Below are 23,576 nucleotides of genomic sequence, written 5' to 3' on the forward strand. Positions count from 1 at the left end.
ACACTTAAAAAACAAACAAAAACAAAACAAAACAAAAAACGTAACAAAACTTTGTTTTATCGTCATATAAAGACTTGTGTTTAAACATGCGTAAATTACCAGAACACGCATGACAATAACAACATAAACACCGGCTCAGTAACAAAAAGGACGGTTATTTTCAGCCACGTAAAAGAAAAATTCCAGCAATAGACTCGGCCGTTAAATGACCGTGGATCATCATCATGATCATAACACAATGGTTATGGAAATTAGAATGACAGTACATTGTATTAAACTGCAATGAATTACAAACAATCCACAACAATAAAAAGAATAGGCTTCGAAATAGATAAAATAAACAAAAACGAGGATCAACCAGAAACTTCAAGTGCGACAATAAAATTAGCCTACACACGATCCACAACATAATTAAGAAACAAAGAAAATAAATTTAAAGACGATAAAAGCGAATACATCTTGAACTTTTCAAGTCTAGCGCAAAAGTCTCTCAGCCTGAGAGCCCGAGAGAGAGAGAGAGAGAGAGAGAGGGGGGGGGGGGGGGCTGAGTAGTACAGCCAGGATGTCTTCAGACATGGCATCAATGCGGCGCGACACAGTGTTCTTGGACACAGGAGTCATGTCCAACTTTTTTTCCTCTTTCTCTCCAATCATACACTCCACCATTTCTTTGGCCGCTGGCAAACACGCGTCTTCGGCAATTGTGTGCGGCAGCCCCTTTCTCCCTACTGTGTACCTGAGCAGATCTGAAGCCCGTAATGCGTCTTTCGTAGACCCCAGTTAAGCATATTTATACAATCAATGAAACGAGTTGGCACGCATATAGCCTAGCGGCTGCAATGCATAAAAGAATAGCATGCAGCAGCTGTTTTCTTCATAATAAATTATAATTTTTATATTTAAAATAGCAATATATCTAAAAAGCGATAACAAAGGAGATGTTTACTGTTCATCCTTTTTTATTGTATGGAAAAATCCCACTTAAAAAAACTGACCGCCATTACATTTTTCCTCTCGCGCACCCCTGGGGGAAGTTTCCTGGGGGTGCGCGCACCACACTTTGGGATTCCCTGGGTTAGATGATGACTGCAGCCTCGACTTAAAAGCTCTTACAGCACAATCTATGTTGCTTCTTATGCAGCTGTTTCCCTCTGTTGGCTGTACATTTTTTTACTATTATGAGACTGCAAATCAGTGATTTTATATGGCTTTACAGTTTGTTCAGGCTCTTTCATGTTTTAGGCTGCAGTGGTTTGTTTTTGATGGTACTGTAGCCGTTTTACTACTGGAGTAACTGGAGTTTGAGGCATCATGGCCACCAGGTGGCGGGACAGCCTCAAGAACAGAGATTGGAGGCTCGGTCCTCAGCAGCTCTTACCACCTCGTCTTCAATGAGCTCAGTTGCGAGGCTGAGGTGAGTTCCAACAAGCTTTTATCTGCATCTACAGTGGAGACTTGGGTGTTGTAAATGGAAAGCCATCAAACATTAGTGAACTAAATAGGCCAAAAGGTGTCTCTAACCATAAAATGAAGAGCAAAATGTTCCTGATCGTTTCCAAAGCTTGTGTTTATATAGGATTTACTAAATCACACTTTACTGCCTCGTTATTTTGCGCATACTTGTTTTCTTGCTATTCATTTGCTCAAAAATGATGTGTGTGTTTGATCTCTGATGATCACTTTATTAGGTACACAGTGTCTCCCCTAGGTTTACAACTTCGAGGTGGTGGGGGGGGGGGGTTAGTCCGCTGGCTCAAGCGGATACACAGACTTATTTGCAAACGTGTCAGTGCGGAAGAAAAAAAAAACATACGTATTTAATTTAATTATAAAAAAAGAAGAAAAAAAGTATATTAATAATTTCCAGACTTTTTCAGAGGGGGGGGGGGGGGGGGGTTATAATGGTAGGGGAGACACTTGGTACACCTGTTCAACAGCCTGTTAATGGTGTTAATGCAGATATTTAATCTGCTAATCACATGGCAGGAACAATGCATTTGGGCGTGTAGACGTGGTCACTATCTGCTCCAGTTCAAGCCAGGCATTAGACTGGGCAAGAAAGTATGTGGTAAGGAGAAAACATCATGTTTACTGCAAATGTCAGCGTAAAATAGCCAGTCCAGTTAGATCATATAGAAAGGCAAGTAACTTAAATAACCACTCGTTAACATCAGGATACTGAGGCTGCGTTGGCTCTCCTAAATTGGGCAATAAAATATCAGAAAATGGCGTAAACAACATGAAAGCATGCAACCATCATTCCTTGTGAGAACAGCTCAGGTTGCTCAGGGTATAGTGCTGAAGGGGATATTTTTTCAGTCCCCTTAGTATCAATTGAGCATCATCTAGATGCGATGGCCCGCATTGGTGTTGAAGCCCATACTTTTATGATCAAGGTTACACATCTTGGTCCACTTCCAGCTGGAAGACTCATCACGTCTCAGAGCTCAAAGCTTCTCTAACCGGTTTAAACAAACCTTTTCATTTTAGTATTATACTAGTCAGAGGAAACCATGACAATTTAAGTATAGCTTTAGTCACGGAAAGCTGTTGACATTTTAATTCTTCTTTTTTTAGTCATCTGATTATTTTGAACTTTTCAGTAAATCTAGGCCAGACCAAAAACCACCATGTTTCTTTCTCCCAAGCCCTGTTGTTTTAAGTAGGTAACTGCTCATTGTGGAGGCTTGATTTTGCACTGGATACTCAAATTTTTTGGTTGACTTTATCAACATGCGATATTGTTAACAGTAAGTGTGTTATGTCTAAGCAGCCTGGTTGTGATCGACTCTATGATGATCTCTACTATTGATCGGGGGGGCTCTACTAAGCCGCCGTCGAACATATTTAATCAAAGTTTTCGTTAACTTAAAGAACCCTGGTTTGAACAACACAAAAAGAGCCGATCATGACCGGGAGCACTAAGCAGTGATGGTCTGATTCAGACTACCTCGACCAACCAAGGTCACAGAGGTTAGTGCTGCTCCTCCTCAGGTGATGAGAACGCCATAGCCCACACTGGGATGAGAAATTGAAGTTTGAAGATCATCTATGTGTCTCTGGTGGGGTTTAGACCATAATCTGTTCATCCAGGTGCCTGGCCTCCCACTCTGATTCTTGCCTCTTCTCTGCCAAACTCCTAGGGTGCTTATGTAATTGTGTGTGTGTGTGTGTGTGTGTGTGTTTGTGTGTATGCGTACGCACAAAAGTGGGTAAGTGCAGGGTGCGTGTGTTTATAAGGGTGTGTAAGGGTTTTTTTCCTCGCCCGTCTTTGATGCCTGGGAGAGGTTCGTGGCTGATTGATATGCTGCTGGGGCCTCGACGTGTGCTTGAAACACTGTTATTTTTGTTACTTTTCACACACACAATGAAGTAAATGGACACCGATGGAGAGACAGCGACACAATCCAAATACCCCCTCCTACTCCCAGCTTATTGATGAGTCTGAGTCACTACGGCAGTGAAAGCTGTTCTAGTTATGACTCTCGAAGGTAGGCGGTGTTGCCGTGGAAAAGTTGTACTGCCGAGGAGCTGTTAATGAGAGGTGGTAACGTTGGCGTTCTTAAGAGAACAACACATAGTGGCCTTTTCTCTGGTTGGCCCCTGGGAGCCCGGTAAATATGGCCGTGGGTCCCGCTCTCCCTTGCTTTAGCGTTGACGCGCTTGTCTGCGATGTGGCTCACTTGATCTTCTGTGCATGTCTTTCGCCGTCCCACCATGAGCTCCTGTGTTTATTGTGCTTTTCCTAAACACAACGCATCCAAAGCCAATCCCTCTTTATCACGGCGCTGGACTGTTCTCTCATAGTTCTCTTTCTACCTGCTGGAAGGGCATATTTGTTTGTCTTTTTTTTTATTGTTCTTGAACCTTTTGTGCGATGTTAGTATTTCCTCTCCGCTCTTCAAGGAACATCATCAAGTTTCTGGGTTTACACCCACCCACACAGTCACACACCCACACAGTCACACAACCCCACACACCCACCTTGTGCTGACACACACACACACACACACACACACACAAAGAAAAGAACCCGCTGAACACTGTGTTCGCTCTACTAGTCCTGTTTCTTGCTGTGTAATGACTATGAAACCAGACCACGTTGCGCTTTCTCACTGTACTCAAACATCAACAGAAACGACCCTGCAACACAACAGCGTCACATAGTCTCTCCACTCCGACAAGTGTTAAGAACCTGTTGGATCCAACGGGGATTGCCATGGCATTCACTGTGTCACTGCTCGCCAGTTCCAATTCATTGACACAGTGCTCAAGTTCGGAAACAGGGTTATTTTTTTAAGCAAATAAAACTTGTTTTATGTCATAGGGAGTCAGTTAGCGAGCCAGTGGAGGGGTGTAACCACCTGTCAGTCTTCAGTGACCTGCCTCTCGGAAGCAAGCAAAGTGACTTCTGGTGAACTGGTTTTTTTTTTTTTTTTTAATCCATTTCTTTTCCATTGTCAGACCAGAACCCAAACAATCACTCTAATCCTTCACACGCTGCTCTCATACGCTCAACTTCTCTATGGTCTCCCCTCGCCCTAAGTCTCAGGTTCCTTATTGGTTTTCCCTCTAAACAAAGTATGCTATTATGATCTTGATACTTATTATTGAGCAACTTCTGTGCATGTATTGTCTCTGCAGATGGGCGGGTAAAAGTAGAGTGTGCGTATCTCGACCCAAACATGACAATGGTGCAGGCGGACAATAAGGAGCGGCTTTCTTTTGCCTTTCATCTGAAAACAACTCTCCTGTTTCATTCTTGCCACTAAGCCACTCTAACACAATGCACTTTGATGTTGTGTGTGTGTGTGTGTGGACTGGTCAGTAAACCTTAGATGTTTTCTGTTGTGTGTGTGTGTTGATAAAGGTTTTGCATTAAATGAAGTCTGAGAGGCTTCTTACAACACACAGCGTTAACATATGAGAGGGATATTCAGCTGTTAGTTGCTCAGGAATGCTCGTGCTCTCTTAACACCGTCGTTGGTTGACGATGTGCATCTCTTCTTTATGACATTTATGTCACCATCTTTTTCACTTAAACCATTACATCATTTGCTGTGTTAGCTGTCAGCAGCTGTAGTCTGTATCAAGCCGGATGCCGGTTTGGCAGTCACCATTTAAAAAAACAAAAGTAATAATTCTTGGGTCACGTAAGGCAAATTATATACAGAAAAAAGAGGCCACATAGTGGATGACGTGTTGGATGGGGCTCCTCCAAACCCAAAGTAGGGGCCTGTAACTTGCAACACTGCATCACCTCTATGCATCCTCTTCTTTTCCATTCCCTTGTGATACTCAAAGTTGATCTGCCGACCATAAAAGGCCCAAATGTAGATGGAGCCCAGTTTCTATCAAACAAGGACCACATTAAAAGCTTTTTAGTGGTTTGCCAAGTCAAGTTGCAAAAACAAGCAACCTTTCCAAGGAGATTCATGGTAGCCCCAAGAAGCACGATGGTCACTGACTCATCCCTTTACAAAGTAATGTACAACTTGAAACCAGGAGGACATGTCAACAGCATTCTTTAGATCAAATGTTGTTATAGCGTTTGCTAATTTACAGCGACTGTGGCACGGCATTCAGTTTATACAGCAAAGCACGCACACTATTTTTGAAGCGTGACTCACCAAGATGAAACTTATGTAGCGGATTTTCACATACCGTTTTGCTCAGTTAGCCACTTTCCCACCGCTAAACCAACTGTTTGTTGTCCAGGAACCTGGAAAAAGGGTCTTCATCGGTGTGTCCTTTCATACTAAATCATATGTTGTTGTGGGTCATATATTGAGTACCGCAATAGTGCAAACCGGTTTGAACTGTACACACACACACACTGATGCCTCAGAGGTTGTTGAGTATTTTGCCGATACGTTGCCTTAAAACATCCCAATTGACTTACTTTTCTACTTTTGGGGATTTTATCAAAATGTTTAGGTTATAACCATTTACTCACATTTTTTAAAACTTTTTTTTAACGTTACTCTCATGAACTTTTAAGTAGTAACATTGGTGAAATACAATGTTGGTTCTTGCTAAAGTAATTTCCACTACTTAATTTCTTCTAACACAGAGATTTTATGTATTTTCTATCAATTCCACCTTCATTGAGTCAAACTACTACACTACTAATACATTAACTTTACATATCTATATTCTATTCCTTTTTATCTAGATAAACTAGACCCTGGTCCTTGTCTTGGACCACAGGGACGTCACAAATTCTCAAGAAGTTTCTGCCTTTACAAATCTTAAACTGCCAAAACAAACCAGATTTGCTCATCTTTATCTTTTAGTGTTTCAGTCCATATTGTGTATTGTATGTGAGTGGGGGGGGGGGGGGGGCTGCATCGGGCGTCCATTATGCACAAGAAAGACGCCATCCATTCACTTGGCACATGTTCTTTTAGCACCAGCGCATTAAAAGACAAGTGGCAGGCTGTAGTCACTAAGAGGACGGGATTCACTCACCTTATTGTCAAACTCTGTGAAAGCTGCCTCTGTCCTGTCTTGCACTTTGTCCACCGTGCTCTTTAACCTACTTCTCTGATATGCACAGGTGTAAATGTACTTTGAAACTGCTGGAACTGATACTCCAAATTCCCCTCAGTATGACATTGAGAACGGGGAATATCCAGGGGCATGGAGAGGAAGGATTTCCTTTGAGAGCAGCGGAGGTGTGCAGGTTAATCTGCAGATTGGCAAATCTGCCATATTGTCACCTACAAACGGCAATGCAGCAGTGGGGCCAAACGAAGGAATCATGTTTCCCGTTGTGCCGGCATCCCTCCAAAGACCTTCTTCCATGAGAATACTGGATATCAGATTTAGGTCTTACATAACTCCTTGACACCTTTCCCTGAACAATGCAGCGAAATATCACTTTTTGAGTCGTTTTTTTTAACAATGATGCCAGTGTTCCTGTTTCGTACTGGCTCAGCAACCACGTACCATAATGGAACCTAATTCCCCGCCTGCGTCATCAGAAGCCCTTCTAGGTTTTGCTTTTGGAGCTCTTTCATCATCTTGGCCAAGGAATCTTTGTAGCGTGTGTGTTTGCGTATAAATATATACCAGTTGCTGAGGAACGATGCCTTTTTAGCCCTGGCAGTTGCTAGAGGCAGGTTTCATTTCTCCCGTGAGGCAGAGGTGTGAAAGGTTAGCTTGTGAAGAAAGATGGATGTTTATACAGGGGGGATGACGATCAGATGCTGCCTGAATCACCATCAGACGCACCACGCCCTTTTGTCTAAGTTTAGCCCTGTTTATGTATCCAATTAACATGACATTTTCTCCTCAACTTTCGCCCCATGCTTTTATCTCACTATATTCTGGTTTGAGCCGAACTGGGAGTTGTGTATTGACTCAAGCGGCTATATTGGGAGATGGCAGTACCTCCTGTGGCTACATTTGCAAACGTTATCAGCGCCACGGCCAAAGTTCAGATGGCGCTCGCTGTGGTACTTCAGTTTACGTTGTATTTACAAAAACCTGCAGCTCATCAGGGAATCGGCGCCTTTTCTCCGCCCCCTATAACACACATTGCGAGCATTTAAAAACATGCACTCGAATGGACCTCCTTCTCTCTTTCGGTCATGGATCAGCCAAGTCAAGACGGCAAAAACAAAAATTCGCTGACAACGAAGTTGATATGTTCTTTCGGCATCAGTGGTGCGGAGTGGGCATCATACTCTCTGCCGCCAGTATTTCAAGACACTCAACATAGTGCCCAGCAGTATGGTCTAAAATATGATCTCACAGTATTTTGTAAGATTCTGACGGTATCACAATATTGTTTTTTCGGGTAAACATTTATTCATTGATGCCGAAAAAGACGGCTGCCACCGGGTGTGTAAAAATAAATTCTGCTGCCTGCTGAGGAGAAACTTTAGCTGTTACGGCTCCACATCGGTATGGTCATATGTGGAAAACTCAATATTGTGAGGAAACTTGATACAGGTTGATTCGGTATACCGTCCAGCACTAACTCAACACACTGGGTCTCTCTTTATAGCCGACCACACTGCTTGTAGATTCCAGGGACGGATATGCTCGTTCTATTTTCCAAATGTTTTTGTGCCGTTGTTGTCAAATACATCTGATTTAGGCTTTACATCAGTCACACGTCTGTCCATCTTTGCACATTGCAACCATACTTTATATATATATATATATACACTCACCGGCCACTTTATTAGGTACCCCATGCTAGTAACGGGTTGGACCCCCTTTTGCCTTCAGAACTGCCTCAATTCTTCGTGGCATAGATTCAACAAGGTGCTGGAAGCATTCCTCAGGGAGTTTGGTCCATATTGACATGATGGCATCACACAGTTGCCGCAGATTTGTCGGCTGCACATCCATGATGCGAATCTCCCGTTCCACCACATCCCAAAGATGCTCTATTGGATTGAGATCTGGTGATTGTGGAGGCCATTTGAGTACAGCGAACTCATTGTCATGTTCAAGAAACCAGTCTGAGATGATTCCAGCTTTATGACATGGCGCATTATCCTGCTGAAAGTAGCCATCAGAAGTTGGGTACATTGTGGTCATAAAGGGATGGACATGGTCAGCAACAATACTCAGGTAGGCTGTGGCGTTGCAACGATGCTCAATTGGTACCAAGGGGCCCAAAGAGTGCCAAGAAAATATTCCCCACACCATGACACCACCACCACCAGCCTGAACCGTTGACACAAGGCAGGATGGATCCATGCTTTCATGTTGTAGACGCCAAATTCTGACCCTACCATCCGAATGTCGCAGCAGAAATCGAGACTCATCAGACCAGGCAACGTTTTTCCAATCTTCTATTGTCCAATTTCGATGAGCTTGTGCAAATTGTAGCCTCAGTTTCCTGTTCTTAGCTGAAAGGAGTGGCACCCGGTGTGGTCTTCTGCTGCTGTAGCCCATCTGCCTCAAAGTTCGACGTACTGTGCGTTCAGAGATGCTCTTATGCCCACCTTGGTTGTAACGGGTGGTTATTTGAGTCACTGTTGCCCTTCTATCAGCTCGAACCAGTCTGGCCATTCTCCTCTGACCTCTGGCATCAACAAGGCATTTCCGCCCACAGAACTGCCGCTCACTGGATGTTTTTTCTTTTTCGGACCATTCTCTGTAAACCCTAGAGATGGTTGTGCGTGAAAATCCCAGTAGATTAGCAGTTTCTGAAATACTCAGACCAGCCCTTCTGGCACCAACAATCATGCCACGTTCAAAGTCACTCAAATCACCTTTCTTCCCCATACTGATGCTCGGTTTGAACTGCAGGAGATTGTCTTGACAATGTCTACATGCCTAAATGCACTGAGTTGCCGCCATGTGATTGGCTGCTTAGAAATTAAGTGTTAACGAGCAGTTGGACAGGTGTACCTAATAAAGTGGCCGGTGAGTGTATATTTATATAGACAAATGGCGTCAGAGAGAGAGAATATATATTCTCTGACTCGGACTCCATTTGTCTTTTACTTTTTTTACTACTTATCAGCAACCAAATGGTATAGTGCCCTGTCTTTTTGCAATTGTATTTGTTATAATTTTATATCAGTGTGTGTGTGAGTTGGTGATGAAGTTGCGCGCCGCCCCCCCCCCCCCCCCCCCCCCTCCCCCCCCCTGTATTTGTACTGTGTAATTGTGTTGTGTATTTGCTTGGACACGAGCCCATTAAGCGTGCGTGCATAGGCGTCTTGTGCAGAGTAACATGACCATGCTTGTGCATATTTCATATGTCGCTGTGGTTGCGGTGACTGAATAATTTCAGCGTTGAAAGCCCTAGGATTTAGATTCTCTCCATTAATCAGGATCGGTGTTCACTCTGCTAATGATCCAGACGAGACTTTGCCGTCCCCCGACCACATCCCTTTCCTCCAGTTACCCGCCTGTGTTTTCTAGGAAAACTTGTCCACAGCGCTATCACTCTCTCTCTCTCTCTCTCTCTCTCTCTCTTTCTTTCATCTCTCATCTCTCAAGTGGCCCCCGTCAGGCTGCTCTGCTTCACTGCCCTCCAGCGCACACACACCGTGGGATGGGGGGGGGTGGTGCTATGGGGTGAGAAGGGTGCAAATGGAGCAGAAAGGCGCATCTGCAATGCAACATACTAAACCCATTTCTCTGTTCTCGACGGGGTAGGGGGAGAGTTTTTTTTCTTCTCTTAAACTGCACCGTTTGTGTACTGCTTTCATCCATATAATCATGCAACCCCCTCCCCATAAACCCCCTGCAACCCTGGAACAGCACTGTGTCTGACCTTGCCAACATTTGGCGTATTATAGAGGAAAATTGTTTGTACTGCATAGAAACATATATTACATCATCCGTACAAAGAGGTTTTGTGTTCACAGATTTACTCATGCAAATGTTTGCTTCAGTTAATATTATTACAGCAGCTCTCGGTATTGTGCCATTTCCTCTGAGCCAAAATAGAAAATATTACATTATCTTGTTCTCAAGAAACAAATGAGGTGATAGAAGACGCCATATCCCAGGCACTCCTGTCAGACCACGGCGTCCCTATTAAGCACTTTATCGGACGCATTTGGGAAGTGCTCTCTACCAGGCTAACCCAATTGGTTGGATTGATTCACAGTTAAAAGCCTTTCTTCCTCTGTTCGAAGCATCCATTCCAAATGCCGCCCAGTGGGCGAACTTTAGCTGGGCTGGCCCACTGGATCAGTTGGTGCCAAGTCCACTTCCTGTGTAGGGTTTCATCCGGGCGCAATCAATACATGCAGACAGCTAATTGGATGAACACGGACACTCACATTTCTCTCCTCTCCGTGTAATGGTCCGGAGAATAAAAGCTGAATGTAGGTTTGTACAGTAAGGGAGTGTCCTGTCCGTTACAGTACGTAAGATAACAGCCAAGCTTATGGGAATGCAGTGTGGAAATAGAATATCAATCTTATGTAGGTGTCAATTAAGTGAATGTGGTGTTAATTGATGGACATTGATGATCCAGCGTGTAACCTTACTCGCACTCAAACCACCCCCCGGATCAAACACCGGTGCTGGGTGCCTTGTTCAACCGCTTTCTCTGTCTCCCTCCTTGGACAGAATGACCAAGTATGACGTAAAGAACTACCTGGAGAAGATTTATAACGTCCCTGTTGGAGCGATCCGCACCAGGATCCAGTTTGGTGAGTATGTTCTCTGCTTTGCACATACAGAGCGCTATTACGTTTGCAGACCGTAGAGGGGTTGGCACTACCTCATAACCGTATTCCTCATAGGCTCGCTGTACTACTGAACAATTTCATACAGGCAAAAATAAATTAAAATGCTCGCAATATTGTGAGTCACTGATTGTGTTAATAGGAAAGCTAGGGGTTGAAGAAAATCCCACATTATGACAAAACATCTATGTAGACACCTGTCAACCCTGGAGAAACGGGGTGTTAAGGCAGTGATAAAAAAATCAGTGAAGTGAAGTTGTCGTCATATATGTTGAAGTCTCAAATACTATGGTCAACGTTGCTTCATTTTGGTGGGTAGCCAACAATGAAAACTTTTCACATTAGAAAACAAAAGCATCAATTGAAATATCTGAAACTAATCCAGCAGCATAATCCCTCGATCACTGTCCATCCACATGCTAAGTGACACTTACTGTCTCACAAAAGCATTGCTGGATACAATTGTCGTCGCCTCGCTCTTCCCATTGACGTGCAGCAGCGAGAGGGTTTTCCAGGGGCTAGTCGCGGTAGTTGTTAGCATGCCTGGCTCTCCTTTACCCCCTAACGCACACTGCTGCTTATCTGACAATGTGATCAATAGCATTCCAGCCTCCAGCTGTCCCAGGACACTACAGCTCGCTCCACACAAACACAAATTATTCACTCCATGTGCCCCATCCCCTCCACGCCCACCCCAAAGACCCATGGCCCCTTGTCAAGGATGATCATAGAGCCAACAGTGTGCTACCATTGACTTACTATGCCTCTTGAGTTACCAATGACTGATTTTGAGGTCCTTCCTAGTTCAAAATTTCGCGAGTTGAAGAACAGAAGTAGGGGACATATAGGTGAAATAAGGTTGGAGAGGCCCCTCTACCTCTGGAGGAGAGAGGGGGTAGGAAAGGGCGGGAGGGAGGCAGCTAGCTTAGCCTAGCGCACAGTTTGGAGGACCCATAGAGGGTGTTTATTACGGTTGTATCATTAAAAGCCAGGGAAAATGGAAAGCCCCACCAGTGGCTGTGTGGAAGGAAATCAGTGAACTGTGGGGGGACCGAGAGGAAAGGCACGGGGGCCCCCGCTGTTCCAGAGGTGCGTCAGAGAAGGTATCCCTGTCTGCGTCAGGAGTTCCACTCCATTGGCAGCATAAAAAAACGGCAGCGGGCAAAGGGCGCAAACGACCCTTTCTTCTCTCCATGGGCGGCAGGGGTATTTTGGAAGGAGTTTCCATGGTTACCCCTTCGGCCTGGGATTTGTAATGTGATAGCCAGCTGCCAAACCGCAATCTCAAAGTGGGAGAAATTGTGCTTGCGTTTGCAAGTGTAGCATGAAAGCTCTGTCTGTGTGTCTGTGTTAGGAACGGCCCATCATGCGAGTTTAGAGAAGACTTCTAAGTGTGTGTGTGTGTGACTGTCTTGTGTGTGTATGTAGAGGCAGTTCAGGGTCTTACCTTGCTTTTTCAAAGGTTGTAACAGATGCCTGTGGATTTCCTCAGAAATCGGGAACACACACACATTATTGTCTCCCACCCACTCATGGGCCTCCTGTTAGCAAGGGGGGCTGTTTTGCAACCCTGCTCAGGGCTTTCCCTAAGCATTGGGCTGCCTGGCTAGTGATTACTAGCTGCATATACAACACACAGACACACAACACACACAAATGACTCATTACAGAGGTATGTTTCCCTTGTTTTTCATATCATAAACTGTTCCTATGGCAATGGCAGTTACACATTGGGCCTGTTGACTTAAACACCAGGGTCTCAAACGCAGAGATGGTACGTTTGATGCTGTGGTCAGTGACCATCGCTGTAACATAAAGATTGAGGTGCCTGTAGAAGTATTTATTTAAAGACTGACTCCTAGCCCGCCTACACACACACACACAGCACCTCCTAGAGTCCCCTGTCATCCAGACTTAGAGAGGTCTGACAGGAGAGAAGATGATGTCATCATCATCTCCAGCTGGAGAAGAGGTTAACCTGTACTCCACAAGATCAAGCTCTGCTTAATCTCACGCACGCACGTACACGCAAAACATTCTCTGTTCTACAGGGAAACCCACACAAGTGTATCGTAAAGTGTCTGTTTTTCCTACTCAAATTAAACATGATGCGATAATTGCGCAGATAAATAGATGTCAGTATAGTGCTTTAGTCGTTTTGCCAAGCCTTAATTCGTTATTATTGGGCTGTAAAATGACAAATCCCTACTACCTGGAGACCTAGATGACATCATCAAATGTCTTGTTTTCATTCAACCAACTCTATAACCCAAAGTATATTTGAAGACCACAATGATAAGACAAGAAAAACCACATGTTCACACTCCAAAGGCTGAACAACCATGGATGCATTTTACTTTATTTATTATTTTAAAGTAATTGCCATTTTAGCATCTAATCAACTGATTGCTGCTCTGATAGTGATAAAAATGACAACAGTTCATAGGTGCAAAAAATATGAATGAATGAACCTTTCGAATCAGCGTTCGCCACAGAACACATCAGGTAAAAGCGACTTGATGCCAATTTCCATATATGGAAAAGCTACATCAGTAATGGAAGCAGTACAGCAGTAACGCTGCAGTTTAGAAAGCTCCATTGTTTTCACAGTGCATTGTCATGTTCTCACCATATTCATAAATGTCACCATCATCACTTTGTCCCACTCTCTGCTTTCTCACAACCACAATTTGCTCATGTTTAGTCATTTCTGTTTACCAACAAGTGTGATGCCTTCTGTTCTGTGCTTCTCAGGCTCCAACAAGAAGAGGAATCATCTCCACCAGAAGGTTAAGCAGCCCGACTTTAAAGTAGCCTACGTTCAGCTGGTGAGAAGATACAAACACACCCTCATGCACAAACACACACACTCGCACATCCTCCTACTTCTAGGCTTTTCTGTTTGGTGTAGTGTTCGAGTCGCATCATCTCAGTAACTCCCGTTCCATAAACGGCAGAAAGTGCGGCCCCCCCCTCGCACGGAGCTGTGAGGGGTCGGCAACCTTTTGGGGAGGTGCTCTCAAACCTTCTCACAGACAAAAGCGGGTATGGACGGACTAACAGTGAGCGCACATACTTTCAACTCATTTTTATGTTTTTACAGATACTGTTCCTCCACCTTTCATCTGTCCCTCCGTCCTGCTCTTATGGGAATCCTCTCATGCACTAACACAAGTAGATGCACACAAATCACACAGCCCCCTACCTCCTATCTCTCTCCTGCGTGGTTCACACACTGGCTGCCCCCTGAGAAAGCATCAGTCTGGGTTCGTGCAGGGCCTGAGGGTGAAAGGTCGTCTTTGGTTACATGCCAGACTTATTACAGGAAATATTGATATATGCTTATCATCTGGTGTAGCTCTCCTTTCTGTGCTTGTGTGCCATAGAAGGAATGTGAGCAATCATGTGCGCTTCGTTTGTGTGTGTGTGTGTGTGTGTGTGTTGGTGGCGTGTCAGCCCGGACTCCCACATGGCATCACAGGTGCTGCCTTCACACCTGTGTTTAAGGTGAGCGTTGGGTCACGAATGGCCCATTCCCCGCTCGGCTTGCCAACGTTTGAAGTCAGTTGGTGTTTGAAATCAAACGAAGAAAGCCCCCCAAAAGGCACTGTTTTATTGTGCCTTTAATGGGGAGTGAAGAGCAAATAGCAAAGGGACCTTTGTTTTGTGCCGTTTTGATCTTACCCAGACAAATCCACAGCGGTGCAGACGCTGGTTTACGTCGCGCCGCTCACCCAGCCGTCAATCTTGAAACTGATGAATAATGAAAATTGTCTAAACACAACATTTGAAAGAGGATACATAATTGAAGCGGCCATGAATCTTTGAACGTGGAGACTTGTTATTTTGTGTGCGGCTGGCATTCCTAATGGAGTCGGTAGTGACGCTTGGGTCTCACCAGACGCACACCACGATGATAGGTGTGAGGATGCAGAACCGCATACACACACACACACACACACACACACACACTTCTGTGAAATGTATGCATCATTCATGCACCAGAGGACTTCTGTTTTTCCTAAAGTGTCATTCGCTCCGTAGTCGCAATCATGTCGCGGTTTTCCGAGCGGTGCGGTTTTCTGAGGTCACACTCGTTTGAAGGAGGACGCTGGGTAGAAATAATCTCTTTGTGCTTAAAAAATGGCTCGATAAGATGCCCAATACCCGGGTCTTTTTCTCCCGCAGGTTATTAGAAAAAAACTTTATCTCGCTCAACTCTTTCCTACCTCACTCTCTCGCTTGTGTACGCACTCACACAAACTCTCTCTCTCACACACACACAGCCCCAGAAAAACCCTCCTTTCTTTTGCAGCGGTGGGTAGAAAACAAGATTGTTCCTAATTGACTCCACATGTGGGAGTGTTCTGTGGGTCTATGCTCACACCGGGGTCCCCCCCCCCGTTCTACCCTCTCTCCCCTGCTCCCTCCATCGGCTAATATTGCAGCAGTATTACTCTCCCTCTCTCATTCCTAGCTCTTTGTTTGTGGTTGAAGGGAGGCCTCCCGTTAGAGGGGTTCCGTGACAGCCACTTTCCTGCGGCTTACGGGGGACCCCGGTAACGGGGGGAGAGATAGCGTCTGCTGGTGTGAAATGTACGTGTGTGTGTGTGTGTGTGTGTGAGAGAGAGAGAGAAGGATCACACGGGAGGAGTTGGGGGGGGTTGACTAAGGGTATGATGGAGTCTTGCCAGAACAGGGAGGTCCAGAGAAGGGACAAAGCCATCAGTGGGGAAGGGTAAGAGAAGGGGGGTGTTTGTGTTTCTGTGTGTGTGTTAGTGTGGCTGCGAGTGTGGCAAAAAGGGTGGTGGGGGTGGTGGTGGTGGTGGTGCAGGTGCAGGTAGCGGGGGGTGACAGAAACAGCAGCACAAAATGAAAGTATCAGACCGCTTCCAGGTCTGGCTGCATCAATGGGGCTGGTGTGCAAAGAGTCAGACTGCTTTCATGTCCCGCTCGGACAAGCTCCGTCTAAAAGGGGATAGCTCCAACCGCTACGCTCAGGGTAACACTGGTTCCCGACTTTCACAGTCAACTAATACTGTTCCATTTTTTTTTTATGCTGGAACGCCCAAATCCTCATTGCACTTTTCGACCTCTTTTGTAGACATTTGTGTACAGTAGGTGGAGTTAAGTTTCTCATCTGGTTCACTGTTGCCTTTTTTGTACATTTTTTCCCTCACGCTTAAAGTATATACAGAGGCAGTCACATGACGTTTTAATTTCCAGAAAAGCCCTTATCAAATTGTCATTTGAATGTCGACTTCCATGCAGTTAAGCTTCCATTCTGAAATGATAGTCATTTTTTTCATTCATTTCTCCGCAACGTCATCATCAATCAACAATTTATGATGGAGTAATCTCTGCCTGGCACGCAACTGAAAAGGCTGCGGTGAGTTTTGGCCAGCGAGGTGGTTTTGTGTCTTTGTGGTGCCAGCTCGTTTGCAAGCGAGCTTGTTTCTCCGGTGGCAGCTGCAGAGCTTCAGTGCCCTGAGTGCTCGGAGTGCATGTTGAAAGCTCCCAGAGGGTGAGGCTGTGAATGTATGAATGGGATGCCTACCAGTCTCTTCTGAATGATCCAGATTAGTGCCACTGTGCTGTAAATGTCAAGTTGATGCTGGAAAAGCAAACATTATCCAAACGGCTGGTTAAATCTCACCGATTTGGTCCAATCCTGTGGATTTAATTTTTTTCAATTGAATTTTCTGTGGTAGGACCGCCCCTCGCTTTACACGGAGCGACTTCGAACATAGGTTAGTTAGACGGTAGGTGAAGCTTTTCCTGAAAGACTGCGAAGGTGCCGCCGGGCAGAAGGATTCTCAGACATCTTCCCCGAGTTGTTTTCTGAAGAGGTCAGAGGGGAGGAGTGGCCGTTTGTGTTCTTTGTGCGCTGAGCACTGCACTGCACGTCCAGGTACCTGTGGAATGCTCGCGACCATTTAGCACAAATATTCACGGCAGTCAACTGCTGTTTGACAGTTTGTATACAGCTCGCTGGGAGTGTGTAAGCATCGACGAAAGTCCGCCTCCTTTGGGGTGCGGTTGTACAAATCCCGCTCGAGCTCCATTCCACGGATTTTACTTCTGTCATGAAGACGACGTTTGGTCATCGTGAAGTGAGCAGCTCATTTTGTTCACACTTAAACCAATGATCACAATCCAGTTCTAGTGAGATTCCCCCTTTGCCCCAAAAACGTCTTCCCGACCTGACGACCGCAGAACAAAACAAGAAACGGGGTTGGACCAGTTGGACAATAAGTGGTAGCTTCATACAAATTGCTAATTTCCGGTGTTTCTTTCTGTTCCTCTTTCAACCCCCGCTGGATCCACGGGCAAAGCATCACTCTGTGCCAAAAAAGAGAGTGACGGGAGAGTGGAGAGAGAGAGAGAGAGAGCAAACAAACACACACAGGAAAGGAAGAGTCTGAGAGTGGCAAACATGGAGGATTTGTGACTGAAAGGAGAAAGCGATGAATTGAGGGTGATTACGAGAGGGAACCTGTGGGCTCGACCGGCTCTCCCCTCTGTTTGACTGACACTAGATGGCAACGTTTGGCTGTACAGCTTCTCTCGCTGGCCTCCCCTCATCTTCTATCTGTTATTGACTTCTTGTTGCTTAACAATAGACCCTCTGGGGTTTTGTGTGTGTGTGTGACTGTCTATCTGGCCAGTTGAGGGTTGGTGGTGGAGGGTGGAGACAGGGTCTGGGATAGGGGTGAAAACCCTCAGGATCCCCTTCATCCTCCCGTTCATGTTCTGCACCGTGTGGAGCTTGTATTGGTGTTCTTCCTCCTTTGCACAGGCTTTCCTCACAGCATTGTCTATCTGGTCTGCCGCTCTGCTTCCTTCCCTCTGCTGCCTCACCCTTGCTTATCACGCCAATTAACATTTTTAACTTCTGCCACAATTCCCCCAGTGCTTTTTGTTCTCCACTGTGTCTGTCTCTCTTGTACATAGAGCTCGGCAGTTAATCATGTGCAATTGGCTATTTCATTTCTGACCCCTAGTCATTCTAACATGACAATGTTTCTCTCTCTGTGTGCTGGGCTGCTTGTGAGGACTGAATTTCAGTAGTAAATTGGAAACTCCAACAACATAATAATAATAATAATATAACTTTGGATAACCCCGAGTTATCATTTTCAAAAAACTTGTGCCCTGTTATTTTTAACAAAGTATAAGCCGCTGCGGGTGGAGGGACATGTGATGCTCATACAGCGGGGTGCAGAAACAAAAAGCATAACAATATTGTGTCAAACAAACATGGAATTGAAAATCCACCTAACGAGAGGTATTCGAGAGGTCATGTTTTTTCTGACTTTCATTGATAAAATAGAATGATGAGTCAAAGGCACATATACTGCACGCGGAACGCAATGTTCTGCTCATCAGTAAATCCCCACATATTTATACAATCACCTGAAACATCATCACAGAACACAATGGGAGGAAGCTGTAAAATCTCCCCTCTCTGACTGCACTGACTAGAGCCTCTTGGTCCAGTGAGCTTGTTCAACAAAGTCACAGTTGCATTTTTATTCCATGTAGAATTTGGGAGAGAAAATTGTAGCGTGAGGTCTAAGTGAGAAAATCCTGATCCTCGTGCTTCCCTACATTCACCTAAGTGTGTCTGTCAGCATTCTAGGCGTATAAATCTTGGGAAGGAAGAAATGAGCAGATACACACACACACACACACACTAATTAGTGTGTGTGTGTGTGTGTGCGCACACGTACGCTGGTGGTGAGCCTAATAAAAGGGGAAGCTTTTCCTGTTAATCAAGCTTTGCTTATTTCCTTATGTGTCTCCTGATTTGGAAAACTCACTCCCGAGGAGAATCCCGTGTGTGGCTGTGTGAGGGAGTATGTGCACGTTTCATAAGAGCTCAGTGGAGAGAGAACATGAATTATAGAGCGCAAAGCAGGGTCTTAACCATCCGGTTTGGAATATCACACGCACAGCCTTTCAAAAGCTCTCCGTTGGTTCTTTTTTCACACGTTTGACTCTTTACGCCTCATTCGGTTCAGATGAAACGAGCCTCCGTGGCTTTGACGGTGCTGCCGAGGGATTGATCGGAGACTCGCGACTAGCCGGACAACGGTGCCTGTCTGGACGACTCTCTCACCGTCTTTTCCTTCTTTTGGTTTCTATCGATCCTTCCTTCATCGCTCTGCAGCATCGTTTCTCATCAACCTCGTCTCCTCCCGCATTTCTTTTAGCTCCCCCACCCCCCCCCCACCCCTGCATTTGGATAGCCATGACAACACAGACGCATTCCAACATGCACGAGTGCATGCTCGTAACCTTTGTTGATTACCCCTGACCTCCTTACTGACACAGCTGCCACTTTGATCAGCCAATCACCATGCGGCGCCACCCAAGTTCTTCTGAGTGGAGCTGCCACTGGCCTGATAAAGCCTTCTGATAGCCCCCCCCCCCCCGCTGATGCATTTCCTGTTTTGGTATGCTTCTTCATTTTTTTTATTTTCTCCACCAGCCGGTCCCAGCCTTCCTCAGTCGGGAAGGGGGGCAGTGCATGCGTGAATGTTCATGATGCACGTATGTGTTTTTGTGCATGGGTCTAATTGTCTGTGTGTGTCTGTGTGTGGGGTAGCCTAAATAGTTGGGTCTGGGGGACGAGAGGGGGGCGGGGTAGGTGGAGGAGATGCTTTAAATTGGGGGGGGGGGGGGGGGTGGTGGTGGTGGTATGTGAGGGTTGTTTACATGCGTTTGTGAGAAATGGGGTGCATGGGGGGGGGTTGACATAGATGGAGGGGATAATGGTAGTGAACAGCTGTTTATGTGTGTGAAATGGGGGTGGGTGGTTGAGACAGGCAAGATTTAGGTGTGATTTAAGGTAAGGAGGTTGTGTAGGCATCAAAGACAGAAGGTGTTATGATTCTCTGCTTGCTATTGTTGTGTTGTGTGGACAGATTAGGTGGTATTATTCTTGGCTTTTGCTATTATCTTTTTTTTGTTGTTGTTGTTGTTATCCTCATTGTCCAGTTCAAGACCAGATGGATGCAAACGTTCTTTGTGGGTGGTTGGGTGTGTATTTAGATGCTGATGATCTTTTGCTGAGAGCTCTGTTGCAAAGGTCCAGCGTCTCCATTAACAGACTGGGAGCCGACATGCCCAGACATGAAAACCACTTCACACACACACACACACACACAGACACACACACACACACACAGACACAGACACACACACACACACACACACACACACACACACAGACATTGTATCTGGGAAGAAGTAAGTAAGTACGTACGTACGTATGTATGTATGTATGCATGTATGTATGTATTGCTTCATGACCTGCTAATATGTCAGAGGGTCCCTGTAAAATATGCAAAACTATTTCCAGTAGCTTGACTCCTGCTCTGGCTTTTAGTAGTATGCACAATCTAGAGCTGGTGAGGTACCACACAAGTAGTTATGAGTATCTGTGCTCCTCGATGCATCTAAAGTAGATATTTTATCTCATTCTGTGACCACATTACCAAAAGCACAATTGTTCATATCTTTCATCAAATATAATTAAAACCTGATATAAAAGTATCTGCTACTCAGATAAGGTATTGGATAATACTTGATGCCAATCCCACGTGGTGTTTCATTTTTTTTTTTTTCAAGCTAATTGTATTAATTCGTATCTGCATGGAACTGCTTATATGTGTTTGACTGTAACTACACATCCTTTATTTACAAAGCACACACACACACTGCAGTTTATTGTAATTATATTGTACGGTTTACAAATGTACACTGGTGCGTTTTTTGAACAAAGACTGAAAAACAGGATTTGAAATTGTAATCCTCAAACTAATTAAATAAAACTGCTGTTCTCATACTATCCATTTCCATTTAGTAAATAACTTTCTCAATAATTATTGATAGTGGCAGTCCACAACCAAAAGCACAAGGGAATCGCTGGAAAATAATGCACTCATGTTATCCTGCGTAATTGACCCTTCGCTAAGCCCCGCCCCCCTGTCGCTGCTCCATCAGGCGTAAGAGCTACCACGAAGCACACACAGTTACTAAATGCACTCGCTGTCGGACACACGAGAAAAGGATAGAAGAGGCACACTGGAAAGTCTACTATATGCATTGGTTGAATCAGCATTAAAAACAGGTTATAAAGATAAAGATCACCGTGTCAGAGTGAAACCGCCACTTAAGCTGAAGATCGAGGCAGAAGACAACATTGGTCCCATTAAACCGGTCGTATTCTTTGATTTTGATATGATAATCCTATGTATACCTCCAGTACATAGCTAGCGTAGCAAAGAAGTGATAGTTAATAAGTGTTAACATACTCTGTAAATGTAGGCTTTAAACATGGAAACCTAATATCTAACAAATGTATACCTCCTTCTACATGTTACATTTTAGTCAGGATTAGTTACTTGGAATTCCAATGATGGTTTTATTATTTCTTCTTTTTTTTAAGGTTTTTATAATCATTGAAGGCTCAAACCTGTTCATTGGATTATTAGGAACACCTGTTCAATTTCTCATTAATGCAATTATCTAATCAACCAATCACATGGCAGTTGCTTCAATGCATTTAGGGGTGTGGTCCTGGTCAAGACAATCTCCTGAACTCCAAACTGGCCGGTCTGAGTATTTCACAATGTGCTCAGTTATTGGGATTTTCACGCACAACCATTTCTAAGGTTTACAAAGAATGGTGTGAAAAGGGAAAAACATCCAGTATGCGAAAATGCCTTGTTGATGCTAGAGGTCAGAGGAGAATGGGCCGACTGATTCAAGCTGATAGAAGAGCAACTTTGACTGAAATGACCACTCGTTACAACCGAGTTAAGCAGCAAAGCATTTTGTGAAGCCACAACACCCAAAACCTTGAGGCGGATGGGCTACAACAGCAGAAGACCCCGCTGGGTACCACTCATCTCCACTACAAATAGGAAAAAGAGGCTACAATTTGCAAGAGCTCACCAAAATTGGACAGTTGAAAACTGGAAAAATGCCTGGTCTGATGAGTCTCTATTTCTGTTGAGACGTTCAGATGGTGTAGTAAACAGAATGAGAACATGGATCCATCGTGCCTTGTTACCACTGTGCAGGCTGCTGTGGTGGTGTAATGGTGTGGGGGATGTTTTCTTGGCAGACTTTAGGCCCCTTGGTGCCAATTAGGCATCGTTTAAATGCCACGGCCTACCTGAGCATTGTTTCTGACCATGTCCATCCCTTTATGGCCACCATGTACCCATCCTCTGATTTGGGATGTGGTGGAAGGGGAGCTTCGTGCCCTGGATGTGCATCCCACAAATCTCCATTAACTGCAAGATGCTGTCCCATCAATATGGGCCAACATTTCTAAAGAATGCTTTCAGCTCAGACTATTTTAGGTTGTAATTTATATCCCCGTGTGCACATACGTGCACACAAACAACGTTGCCCAAAATATTATCTGCCTCATGTGGACCAAAGGCCACTAATGTGAAAGATATGGAAACTTGATGAAACAAACATAAACCATGTAAGCCAAAAGCTGACCAAGTCATTTGGCTGTTGCAGCGCTGTGGGGGAGATGTCATCGTAATTGTAGGGAGGACCGGGGTCATGACCCCGAACAAACCCACAGCAGGATGCTGTTGGTTAGTGGTCCACTCTCTCTGCTACTTATCTGATTTTACAGAGAGATAATGTTCTCTTCTCTCAGCTGTTATTTTGCCAAATGCCCTTCTAGCTCTCAACTGATCTCAACAATTTGACTTTTTCATCAGACATCTTTGTCTTGTGTCAGCCAGTTTAAAAAAAAAAAAAATCTTTTTTGATATTGACATCAACCCTTCACCCTCTCTTCCACTAACTCTGTCTCCATCTTTGTCTCTTACTTCTCTTTTACTGAAATGATTTGTGCCGGGAGGTTGGGAGGGCACAAAAGGGCAGAGCAGTTTTGTGTGTGTGTGTGTGTGTGTGTGTGTGTGTGTGTGTGTGTGTGTGTGTGTGTGTGTGTGTGTGTGTGTGTGTGTGTGTGTGTGTGTGTGTGTGTGTGTGTGTGTGTGTGTGTGTAAATGAGATAAAGTGAGAGTAGATATGTGGCCCACCCAGAGGCCTGGCAGAGGGAGCTGTTTACAGTCATCAAACGAGTCATCATCTCTTCTCCTCTGCCCTCTTCCATTGTTTTTTCCTGCCTCTCCCAGTTTGCTTGGACTATTTACTCTCTGTGATTGCAGATGGAAAAGCAACCAGAGATTATGCAATATTAGGCGTAGAAACCGTAGAGGTAGAGATCAACAATATGAGCACAGGATTGTCTAAAGGTGCGGGTATCAAAACTGAGATCAATAATTTTTGTTGGAGTTAACGGATATGTTTTGTCTTTTTTTTTGGTCTGACCTGAATTCTTCCAGCCTTTCAGACAGGTGG

At 44.8% G+C, this 23,576-nt stretch overlaps 1 protein-coding gene across 1 annotated transcript in view; it reads left to right on the plus strand.

Annotated features, from left to right (window-relative positions):
• mrpl23 (mitochondrial ribosomal protein L23) overlaps positions 1-23,576 on the plus strand; it is a 31,215-nt gene that overhangs the window by 1,937 nt on the left and 5,702 nt on the right. The window contains exons 3-4 of the mRNA XM_037451254.2: positions 11,056-11,138; positions 13,929-14,002. Coding sequence (XP_037307151.1) covers positions 11,056-11,138; positions 13,929-14,002 — 157 coding nt within the window. The remainder of the gene's footprint in view (positions 1-11,055; positions 11,139-13,928; positions 14,003-23,576) is intronic.

This window comes from Pungitius pungitius, chromosome 6 (genome assembly GCF_949316345.1).
Source record: "Pungitius pungitius chromosome 6, fPunPun2.1, whole genome shotgun sequence".
NCBI lineage: Eukaryota > Metazoa > Chordata > Actinopteri > Perciformes > Gasterosteidae > Pungitius > Pungitius pungitius.